We start from the raw sequence: 12272 nt of genomic DNA on the forward strand, positions 1-12272 counted from the left end.
ATGCGGTTGCCATCGCCGTCGCTGCTCTTGCAGTGCCTGACCGGCTTACTGTCTCATGAAAAGGCCGCAGCTCACTGCATCGACATCGTGCCCGGGAGGGATCAGTCCTGCCTATCGTCACCGGCCGCCGAGATGGTCCCATCACAGGTTGCTTGTTTCCAGTCGTTGCTCATGGCAAAGTTACAAGTCCTGCCTGTTCAGAACATGTCCCATCGAGAAGGGCATTTCGTTATCTGCTGGCTAAGCTAGCGTTGTTTGCATCGGTATGCAGGATGTTCAGCCGTACAAGTATGCGGGCAACAATATTGAGATGCACGGCATGAATATATTCAAGGTGATCGATTACTTTTTCCTATACTTGCTACTTGTTCCAGCTTATTTTTGACCATTGCGGCTAAACGGTGTAAGGATTTATGGACTTGTGATTTAATCGTACTGGCCATTTTATGTGGTAGGCTTATAATTGGTGATTTTTGTTGGGGTTGAGTCATTGTCCTGCTGTCTCTCTCTCACGCTCGAACGACAAGAAAGAAGGAGGAATGAGGCAGTGGACAACAAGGTATACCCGGCGCACGAACGCCGCCGGCTGCACGAACAACCACTTTCTTCTACTCAAGCACGAACTCAAGCACCGCAGACTACAACCAGTACACGAAGGGCCTTTTATACCCAAGCTACACACATCAGGCTAGCGATCACATGCAACCACCCACGTACTGAATTGGCTTGCCGCTGCACTCGGCCACCATTAACAGCACTACTCACACGAGCTAACTAACTCACCCATGCATGCAACTAACGCAGTGCCCATGCAACGCCCGCCCCGCACTCCTCAGCTCCCGCGCCCGTCGCGCGCACGCACGCCAACGGGACGCGACTGGTTCCAGCGCCCGGCACGGCCACACCCGGCGCATCCGTCTAACCAACTCACACACACTCGCCACGAGCCTGACGCGTCCCGTACGCGCATGCACGCGCACCCGACGCAGTCGCCGTGGCTTATTGCCAACACACAACCTAAGCCACGACTCAGAGGAGCCCGTCGTCCTCGACTCCGACGACGTCCGCCAGCAGCGCGCGTTCCGCCGCCGGCTCCTTCCGCAGCTTGGAGCAGTCCCTCTTGAAGTGTCCGCGCACGCCGCACTTGTAGCAGCGTCCACGGCGGTTCCCGCCGATGCTCGATGCCACGCTCTTGCCGTCGTCGTCATCCCAAGCACCGCCATGTCGACGCTCCCGCGCTGCCCACTGCGCCGCCGTCATGAGCAGCTGCTGACCCCGCGCTCACCATCGTCTTGTCCACGAGCCGAACCCGCTCGTCGAACGCGAGCAGCCGCCCGAGCGCCTCGTCGAACGCCATGGTCGCCGTGTCACAGAACTGCTCGATGCCGGCGACGACGGGGAACAACCGATCCGGGACGGTGTCCAGCAGCTTCTTCACAAGCACCGCATCGCCCAGCGTCTCCCCTAGGCTCGCGAACCGCGTCGTCATCCCTGCCAGCCTCCCGGCGTACGCGTCCAACGCCTCGCCGTCCGCCATCTCCAAGCGGTCAAAGTCCCCGCGCAGCGTCGCCAACCTCGCCGCGCGGACACGATCGGCGCCGACGAACCTCACCTTCAAGGAGTCCCATACCTCCTTGGCGGTGAGCTTCGTCGCCACCTGCAGCAGCACATCCTCCGGCAGCGCTCCAAGGAGCATTGCGCGCGCCGCCTTGTCCTTCTTGGCGTTCACCGCCGCGTCGCCCGGCGCCACCGCCTCCCACACGGTGTGGACGTCGAGAATCGCCTGCGCCTTGATCGCCCACACCGTGTAGTTGTCCGGCGTGAGCATCGGCATCGCCATTGACACCGATCCGCCCGCGCCTCCGCCATGTGGTACGATCGCCATTGCCGCCGGCGAGCTCCCGAACCGAAGCTCTGATGCCAAATGTTGGGGTTGAGTCATTGTCCTTGCTGTCTCTCTCTCTCACGCTCGAACGACAAGAAAGAAGGAGGAATGAGGCAGTGGACAACAAGGTATACCCGGCGCACGAACGCCGCCGGCTGCACGAACAGCCGCTTTCTTCTACTCAAGCACGAACTCAAGCACCACAGACTACAACCAGTACACGAAGGGCCTTTTATACCCAAGCTACACACATCAGGCTAGCGATCACATGCAAGCACCCACGTACTGAATTGGCTTGCCGCTGCACTCGGCCACCACTAACAGCACTACTCACACGAGCTAACTAACTCACCCATGCATGCAACTAACGCAGTGCCCACGCAACGCCCGCCCCGCACTCCTCAGCTCCCGCGCCCGTCGCGCACGCACGCCAACGGGACGCGACTGGTTCCAGCGCCCGGCACGGCCACACCCGGCGCATCCGTCTAACCAACTCACACACACTCGCCATGAGCCTGACGCGTCCCGTACGCGCACGCACGCGCACCGGACGCAGTCGCCGTGGCTTATTGCCAACAATTTTCTGTTTTTAAACTTGTTTTAGGGGAAGTTCAGTGTTGTTGATATTGTGGGACTATCTAGATCAGATCTTGCAGCTACAAAAGGCCAAGGCAAGAGTAATAGCCCTACCAGTTATATCATTGTATTAACGAGTATGTAGAAGTTAATCATGTTGTTTCTTTAGGATTAGGAAAGAAAGCCAAACCGAGTCCTAGTAGTAATAAGATTCCTAGTCCTATTCTATTTTCATAGTCCCTTGTGGACGTGTATAAAAGACACCCTAGGGGTGTTGATTGTAACACCAGAAAAACGAAAAGCAATACAAAGCAAAGGCTCGACACGGGCCTTTAGCCATCAAATCCATCGATCAGTTTTAGTCGTGTCGCTAGTTACGCAAGTTCCGTCAAGTAGCCGGCCGAAGCAAGAATCCCGTAGGCACGCGTGTACAGCTGCATACGCACGTTCAAAAGCCAGCAGAGTACTTGGAAAGGCGAGGATCTGGATTTATCTTTTGCACTAGGGCCCTTGAAATGCTGTCAGAGTTCACTTGAGCTAGTAAATATTCTCAAGAATGAGATCTGTGATGGGCTACTGGCATTCAGAAGCAAACGTGTTTTAGAGGTACTACTCTACCTTCAGTCTATGTAATTTCTGATAATGCTATGCTCCTATGCTTGATTGTTTATTACTGCCCTTCCTTAAACTGATCCCTTATACGAAAGACTGAAACACATGTTATTTGAGGAAAAGCCTCTTGCATCGAAGCTACTTCTTTTGGCTGGGCCTGCTCTTTAGGCCCCTCAGATGCTAAACACGTGTATGGGCGTTTGAATCTTTGATTAATGTGTGGTTCTTCTGGTAAACTGTTTCAGTTATATATTTATCTGATGCAGCTGAGCTGCGGGTATGGGCTTCCTGGGATATTTTCTTGCCTGAAGGTACTGATCCTTGTTTTCTCTTTATTTATTATTTCAACAAAGTAACCTCAGATTTCACTTACCATCAGTCTCCCATGTCATTTACCATGGTGGCATGGTGACATATCTATCTGGTATATTACTGTTCATTATTGTTGTGTCCATGTACTTTCTAGGTCAGTGCTTTTTCGGCCGGATCTCGTTGACTCAGTCCAGATCTCGTTGGGTTCATTATTTACCATGATGGAGGGAGAGTCAAGTCAACTCAGTCCAGATCTCGTTGGGTTCATTTATATGCGACTTCGTCTGGCTAGCAACGAAGCCATTCATCTCACAAGCCTCATCCCCATTTCGTTGTTCCCTTCCCAGCATCTACCCCAAGTGTTGGATCTTCTCCAGGTTAGTGCTTTTTCTTCTATTACGAACCTTGTTGTTTTTCAGATGATCCTAGCACAGCCCTGTTCAGTGGCGAAGCCAGCAATTGGCAAGCTTTGGCTGCTGCCATACGTAATTAACACCTGTCATGTATACTAGGTCTATATGATACTTCATTGATGATTTGAGCTGAGATACATTTGCTAGTTACCACTGCCACACCATAAAATTGTGCCTGCATCCGCCACTGGCCCTGTTTATAGTTTAGTTAAAACAAATATGTTATGGCTTTACGCATGTTTTTCCTTAATTAAAAAGGTACACATGTTTCTGTAAAACAATATGTTATAAGCTATGGATTTCTGTGAGGCGTTTCCGCACAGATAGTAGATTTTATTTCCATTGTTTTGATAAATCCATGTCTTGCAGCAGCTCACATCCAACACTTCTCAGGGACTTAGTTTATGACTGATCTACATCACATGGACTGATCTACATGACATCACCTTGCCTACATCTACTGATCTACATGACATGCCCATGTCGATGCCACGCCCCTTTGCTTAATGCTTAGCCTAATTGAAGCCAGCGTATCGTACTTAATAGTACTAGTATAACACTGCAAGCAAGTACCATACTTAATAGTAGAAAATTTTGTTTCGAGAGTTAACACTGCAAGCAAGTACTGGTCCGTGCTTAATAGTACTAGTATAACAGTACATTCAGTTTTAGTGCTGTAAAATTACTACAACTCTGCAATTATAAGTTTATGACTGCTTCACAGCTCACATAATATCACCTGTTTCTATCTTGGAATCATAGGGATTGTTTTCAAAGATTCAGTTTAGCTTTCTAACATGTGCCTTCAGATCGATTTGAACCAAAAATTAGCATAACACTCATGAACTGTGAGCCTGTAGTGGATGGTATGTTTGATTTTCTTTCGAGTTGATGTGAGATGAATTAAAAATGTCACCATGTAGAGAATTAGAGAAAGCATATGAAAGTATTTTTGCCTGGTACGTGGAAAACCATTACTTGTACAGATGTATGATTAGTAGTTTTGTCATGTTTCCACTCCCTACATTTTTCAATATGCTGGAGAATGAAACTTCTTTTTAGTCTAATTGCTATTATCACTGTGGAGCTTCAAAAACATGGTATGGGATTTGAGGAAAAGCTGCTGCAGATTTTGGGAAAGTGGTATGTGAGCATGTATATGACCATGAAAGTTTTTCAGGTGAACGGGAAACTGCAGCATTTGATATCCTTTTGGGGAAAGGCTACAATGGACCCTCCAAATATTCTCTGCTTACTGCACATTTCATTTTTGTAGAGATTATGCCTGAAGCACCGGGTGTTTGAAATATCTCAAGCTGATCTTCAGAACGATGAGGACCAGGCCTACAGGAAGATTATGCCTGAACCATTTGTCGTTTCTCCTTTGGCCCCGTCTATTCTTGTCCCATCTCTTTGCTACACACTTTTTTAGATTGCAAGTTTCTGCATGTACTAGTGTTGGCTATTATAAGGAAATTGCTTGTTCGCATCGTTTAGAGAACGCTAGTTGGTACTTTTACCCAAACCGAATGTTTCTGAACTTTTTCTGTGGTTGTGTTCAATCTATCCCATGACTATAAAAAAATGTAGCACGCCGAAACACAGTAAGAGGATGTGATAAGAAAATTGTTCAGTTGTTTTCTGCTCGTACAATTTATGCCCAGTTTCTTCTATTTATCTTGTGATAATGTGACTTGGAAAGTATAAATGTTATCATTTCCTTTTAATTCAACATTCAAGTCATCCTTCCTTGCAGATAACGGAAACCTCCATAGGTCAAGCACTATGCCGGGGGTGGTCAAGGATACTGAGATAACTACTGAAACTACGGGTCCATCAAATCTAGAAAGGTCAAAAACTGAGAGGCGCAAACAAAGTAACCCAGCTGATGATCCTGCTAAACAGTTATTGGATGATAAGATTTCCATAAGGAAAAACGTGTGTATACCTGGCCCTCTTATCTTCCTTGGTATGATGAAATGTAGCTTCTTCTTGACGCGGTCCATGTGCTGGTTATGTAAATGTAGGAGGTATTGAATTGTTAATTATGTTAGCTTCTGTATGAACATTGTCATTAATATGTTTGGGAGATAGTTTTTATATGTAATTACATCTCTATAGAAGTTGGAGCTAATGAAATTGCAAGTGCTTTAGTGGGTTGGAACAACATAGTATATACAAATTTGTAAGTTTTGACATACTGCAGTGCATTGCATGGAAGCTTGAAACATGGCTAGATTTACTAATTTGTGTCTGGTGCTGGATTTTTCTCTCTTCTAATCTTCTGCAAATTTAACTTCACACAGCTCAAAATGTTAAATCGAATAGCTACAGTGAAGGATAATCGAACTGTGGTTGTTAATGTACCAAGTACACTAGAAGCGACTCCAATTGACGTTGGAGCAGTGGATGGCTATGCGGATGTTGTAGTTGAACAATCATTTTGTAGTCAGCCGCTCATCTCTTAACTAGCATCAGTGATTCAAGGCCTAGGGGTGTTCCACGATGGGCAACCTTGTCAGTTCAGTCTAGTGTAAGATTTATATATGTGGAAACATCAGAGACCTTGACTCGCAGTTTGCAAACATGTCTTTGAAACACAAGGATATATTGTTAACTATGATATCATGATAATCTTTTGATCGAATATTTTTAATACACATATGAGATTTTAACAACTTGATCTGGTTCCACTTTCTTGACAAATTTGTGCAAAATGTTTTCAGGTACTCAACCTATTGATGCACATGGACATGATGACTCTCTAGCGTTTATGGACCAACCAACCTGTAATCATGGACCTTATTGTCTTGTAGACCATTTGGTGTTTCGAGTGTTTTGGTGCTTGCATTTTGTGCATGTAGATACAAACTTGTGTGTTCTGGACCATCTGAAGTCTCTCATAGTAACCAATAGTCCTTATCTTTTTGTGACTTGTGTGTTCTAGATGATTGTTAAGATGGTCAAAACTATGCTTCCTCTAGGTTAATTTGTTTGTCAACTTGCGTTCAATGTATGTGCATGTTTATAAACATATTTTCATCATGGTGTAATATGTGTTTATCTTGAACCTTCTTGTGGGTGTGAGGATAATAATTGAATATTTTTAGAGCTGATAGTATAACATGTGGCGCACCATGAGCTATACTAATGGCACACCTGGGATGCATACTAATGGCGCACCTGGGAGGCATACTAATGGCGCATCTGGGAGGCATACTAATGGCGCACCATGAGCTATACTAATGGCGCACTGCCTGGTGCGCCATTAGTAAAAAATTCTAATGGCGTGATGCTAGTGGCGCATCTATAGTGCGACATTAGTAGCCAAAACAGGTGCACCACTAGCAGGCCTTTTCTTAGTAATGAGTGGTCCTTCAAATGTAACTCTTTGGTCTGTTGGTCCTGCTCACTTATATCAAAGACAAGATTGAATGAGTATATGTGTGGTACTAATAGTCAATCAGCTTTCACAAAGAAAAAATCAGAATTTTTTTTTACCAGAATATAGGACGAACATCCTCTTTGACACGGAAAACATTAGTTGGTGGCCTCCAAGGTAATGTTCTTGAAATCTTGGATTCCTCTATTAATCCAAGATTCTGGAGAAACAATAGTTAGCTGTTAGAAACTCGTCAGAGCAAAAAATTAAACCAAGCAAGACAAGGAAATCACCATCAGAATTGCTAAAGCGGTCTTTTCCATGTTTAGTGTGTAAAGGTGCAAAGTCTTGAGGCGCGAGAGTTTTGGATAGCAATATGCAGTTTCTATATATGTTCTATTGGATAGTTAATTGAGAGTTTCTTCATCAATTCATAGGATATGAAAATTGCATAGGATCGATAGCAATATGTTCCATTTTGGAATCCTATAAAGATCAATTTCTCTTTAGTTGTAGTGAAACAATTTTATGGGGCGTTCTTTGATCCAAGGTTATGAAAATTGCATATAGCTAGTGATCTCTCTAGGTTCCATTGGATAGCAATATGATATGTCATAGTTATGAAAATTGCATATAGCTAGTGATCTCTCTAGGTACCATTGGATAGCTATAGTGATCTCTCTAGGTTTCATTGGATAGCAATATGCAATATATCTAGCTTGTTGCATATATATATATATATATATATATATACATATACATATATATATATATATATATATACATATATATATACATATATATATATATATATATATATACATACATATATATATATATATATATATATATCATAGTTAATTTACGATTTCTTGATCAATTCATAGGATATGAAAATTGCATAGGATAGCAATATGTTCCATTTGAATCCTAAAGATAATTTTCTCTTTAGTTCTAGTGAAACATTTTTCCTTGTTGCAGCAGTATGTAACATTTGTTCTATTTTAAATTGTTGTTGTTGCAGTAGTTACAAGCATTGTCCAGAATTCATGGACTTCCTTCGCAGCAGCATCAGTTTTGCTACCGTTGACATAATGAACGACAAGCTGAAGATGGGGCACAACTTCGGTATTGAGATACCAGCTGTATGCCTCATTGATCTCCAACGGGAATTCATGCTTCGACATGAGAGGACTTCGATGGCTCATATGGCAGTCGCCTTGATCGACGAGGAGTATGCTGATATGAAGACCAAATTCCCAAAGTCTCAGCACATATTTTGGGAGAAGACAACACTTGATCGTATCAACATTGAGTATGCATCAAAAGATGCATACGTTCCATATGAGTTGTACCGCAAGATTCGAGTCGTCAACTATGGTCGACGTCACCTCAGAGCAGGTGGACATTCTGATTCAGACGATTCAGACGAGTAGTGTTCACAACGGCGAACGCTTGTGTATATATATATATATATATATATATATATGCTAGCTATTATTATGTACTGTTTGGACTAGTATCATTATATACTGCTTGGATCAATTTATATATGTCTAGTTTCTGTTTGTGCCATTATAGTTTTCAAATTTGAATGGTTTAGCCCTTTCTAACTTCATTTGCTACTTTTCATGGTATCATGCATTTCCCACCTCAGAACTTTTGTACACAAAGTGCATCCAGTTTTTGCCGCAACCCTCTCAACTTTTTAGCACTTGCTATGTGGGTGAAATGATGATACCATACCAACTTTCAACCTATTCAAAGTTCATTTGTAGTGCTTTTCAATTTCTGGGCCATTTAGCTCAAACAATTCAGTAAATGCATGAAAAATACCAAATGAACTCAGAAAGTGTTGAAAATTGATGATGCAGCCTTGAATGGTGCATTTTGAACACAAAAAAAGTCTTGAGTTCAAATAAGTTCAAAAACAAATCCCATTTGTAACAGATGAGTTTTCGTAAGAAACTCTCATACTTCTAAAAAGACTTTCCGATTTGTACACGAAGTGCATCCAGTTTTTGCCGCAACCCTCTCAACTTTTTAGCACATGCTATGTGGGGCAAAATGATGATACCATGCCAACTTTCAACCTATTCAGAGTTCTTTGTAGTGCTTTTCAATTTTTGGGCCATTTAGCTCAAAAAAATCAGTAAATGCATGAAAAATACTAAATGAACTCAGAAAGTGTTGAAAATTGATGATGCGGCCTTGAATGGTGCATTTTGAACACACAAAAAGTCTTGAGTTCAAATAAGTTTTAAAAAATGAAATCCCTTTTGTATTCAAAAAAATGAAATCCCTTTTGTAACAGATGAATTTTCGTAAAAAACCCTAATACTTCAAAAGAGATTGTCTGATTTGTACACGAAGTGCATGCAGTTTTTGCCGCAACCCTATCAACTTTTTAGCACATGCTATGTGGGTGAAATGATGATGCCATGCGAACTTTCAACCTATTCAGAGTTCATTTGTAGTGCTTTTCAATTTATGGGCCATTTAGGTCAAAACAAATCAGTAAATGCATGAGTAATACCAAATAAACTCGGAAAGTGTTGAAAATAGATGATGTGGCCTTGAATGGTGCATTTTGAACACACAAAAAGTCTTCAGTTAAAATAAGTTCAAAAAATGTAATTTCTTTTGTAACAGATGAGTTTTCGTAAAAACCCTGATACTTCAAAAGAGATTCTTCGATTTGTACACGAAGCGCATCCAGTTTTTGCCGCAACCCTCTCAAATTTTTAGCACATGCTATGTGGGTGAAATTATGATACCATGCCAACTTTCAACCTATTCAGAGTTCATTTGTAGTGCTTTTAAATTTCTAGGCCATTTAGCTCAAAAAACAAAATCAGTAAATGCATGAAAAATACCAAATGAACTCAGAAAGTGTTCAAAATTGATGATGCGGCCCTGAATAGTGCATTTTGAACACACATAAAGTCTTGAATTTAAATAAGTTCAAAATATGAAATCCCTTTTGTAACACACGAGTTTTCGTAAGAAACCCTCATGCTTCGAAAAAGATTGTCCGATTTGTACACGAAGTGCATCCAGTTTTTGCCGCAACTCTCTCAACTTTTTAGCACATGCTATCAGGGTGAAATGATGATACCATGCCAACTTTCAACCTATTCACAGTTCATTTGTAGTGCTTTTTAATTTCTGGGCCATTTAGCTCAAAAAAATCAGTAAATGCGCGCAAAATACCAAATGAACTCAGAAAGAATTGAAAATTGATGATGTGGCCTTGAATGGTGCACTTTGAACACACAAAAAGTCTTGAGTTCAAATAAGTTCAAAAAATAAATCTCTTTTGTAACAGATCTGTTTTCGTAAGAAACCCTGATACTTCTAAAGAGATTGTCCGATTTGTACACGAAGTACAACTAGTTTTTGCCGCAACCCTCTCAACTTTTTAGCACATGATATGTGGGTGAAATGATGATACCATGCCAACTTTCAACCTGTACACAGTTCATTTGTAGTGTTTTCAATTTCTGGGCCATTTAGCTCAAAAAATTAGTAAATGCGTGAAAAATACCAAATGAATTCAGAAAGTGTTGAAAATTGATGACGTGGCATTGAATGGTGCATTTTGAACACATAAAAAGTCTTGAGTTCAAATAAGTTCAAAAAAATGAAATCCATTTTGTAACAAATCTGTTTTTGATTAAAACCGTGATACTTTGAAAGAGATTGTCCAATTTGTACACGAAGTGCATCCAATTTTTGCCGAACCCTCTCAACTTTTTAGCACATGTTATGTAGGTGAAATGATGATACCATGCCAACTTTCAACCTGTTCAGAGTTTTTTTGTAGTGCCTTTCAATTTCTAGGCCATTTAGCTAAAAAAATGAGTAAATGCATGAAAAATACCAAATGAACTCGTAAAGTGTTGAAAATTGATGATGTGGCCTAGAATGGTGCATTTTGAAAACACAAAAAGTCTTGAGTTTAAATAAGTTCTAAAAAATGAAATCACTTTTGTAACAGATTTGTTTTTGATTAAAATAATCATTTAAAATAACCTAAAACCTTTCAAATTGAATATAAAGATTAAAAACACAGTAATATTAAATAGGAGGAAAAAGAATCACTCAAAAATTTATTTTTTAGTAAAGTTAGTCACAAAATAAAATAAAAAAAGTAAAAAAAGAAACAAAAAAACTAAATTTTTTTAAAAATGCCACGTAATGGGCCACCACGCGTGAATACGACTAGAAACCCACCCTGAGAATTGGGCCAGAATTCAGGCAGAAGGCCCAGTAGGCCTACAGGCAGTAACAAATTAGGACCGAAAGCCTGCATTTGAGAGGTGCTCGAGTGGGTCTACGCACCAATGCTTACAAACCACTCTCAGGCTCTCTCGGCTAGCGAGGTGGGACTAAACATCCAGCCGCATCGCGGCTGTGGCAGGCACAAGCCTTTAGTCTCGGTTTGTCCCACCAACCGACACGAAATACGCCCTTTTGTGTCGGTTGTCGGCACCAACCGGGACTAAAGGTCTCTTCTTCCCGCCCTTTGGGCTGTTGGAAATTGGCCTTTAGTCCCGGTTTGCAGCACAAGCCGAGACGATAGGGGTGCATTGGTCCCGGTTTGTGCCTCGAACCATGACCACTGGTTTTCGCATATAGATGAGAGTTGTCAAAATTTTCCCCCAAACTCTCCCATTTGCCCCCCGAGCCCGTCCTCCTCGTCGTCGCCGCCGTCCCGAGCCCGTCGTCCTCCTCCTCGTCGCCGCCACCCCGAGCCCGTCCTCCTCCTTGTTGTCGCCGCCGCCCTCCTCCTGGTCGTCGCCTGTGCGAATACTTCCAAGACGAGCACGGCCTGTGCGACACGCCTCACCTAGTTCATGATAGGCGCTTCAGCATCATGCTGGATGAGGACTTCGAAGTGGATACAGTAATTCACAACGACAAATCTTTTTTCGTAATTAAGCATGACTTCTTTTGCTTCAACTTATAATTTTTATTTTTTACTATTCTACTAGTGTATCCCCTGCCATGCAAGAATTTATTTCTTGGATAAGATTGGTTTCAGTACTGGAAAAATTATGGAGGTAAAGATAGTTCACTTGAGGACCGA

The 12272-nt window shown here is 42.5% G+C and overlaps 2 protein-coding genes and 1 pseudogene across 2 annotated transcripts in view; 1 reads left to right on the forward strand and 2 right to left on the reverse strand.

The window, feature by feature from the left end:
- On the forward strand, positions 1–6787 carry LOC123445109. The gene is made up of 7 exons (XM_045122082.1): positions 1–147; positions 272–334; positions 2490–2602; positions 2926–3067; positions 3319–3384; positions 3540–3762; positions 6525–6787. The coding sequence occupies exons 1-6, from the start codon at positions 1–3 to the stop codon at positions 3567–3569; spliced, it is 561 nt and encodes a 186-aa protein (XP_044978017.1). The 3' UTR covers positions 3570–3762; positions 6525–6787.
- Positions 1030–1628, reverse strand: LOC123445014 (annotated as a pseudogene).
- LOC123395528 (probable methylenetetrahydrofolate reductase) overlaps positions 6041–12272 on the reverse strand; it is a 24709-nt gene continuing 18477 nt past the window's right edge. Inside the window, exons 4-6 of the mRNA XM_045090535.1 lie at positions 7300–7373; positions 7141–7210; positions 6041–6082 (exon numbers count right to left, since the gene is read on the reverse strand). Coding sequence (XP_044946470.1) covers positions 6041–6082; positions 7141–7210; positions 7300–7373 — 186 coding nt within the window. The remainder of the gene's footprint in view (positions 6083–7140; positions 7211–7299; positions 7374–12272) is intronic.

This window comes from Hordeum vulgare, chromosome 1H, assembly GCF_904849725.1.
Source record: "Hordeum vulgare subsp. vulgare chromosome 1H, MorexV3_pseudomolecules_assembly, whole genome shotgun sequence".
In the NCBI taxonomy this organism is placed as follows: Eukaryota; Viridiplantae; Streptophyta; class Magnoliopsida; order Poales; family Poaceae; genus Hordeum; species Hordeum vulgare.

Coding starts and splice junctions, on each gene's coding strand:
- LOC123445109 (XM_045122082.1), top strand. CDS start 1: ATGCGGTTGCCATCGCCGTCGCTGCTCTTGCAGTGCCTGACCGGCTTA. Junction 2,603..2,925: donor ATCATTGTATTAACGAGTAT/GTAGAAGTTAAT, acceptor AAGCCAGCAGAG/TACTTGGAAAGGCGAGGATC. Junction 3,385..3,539: donor GGATATTTTCTTGCCTGAAG/GTACTGATCCTT, acceptor TGTACTTTCTAG/GTCAGTGCTTTTTCGGCCGG.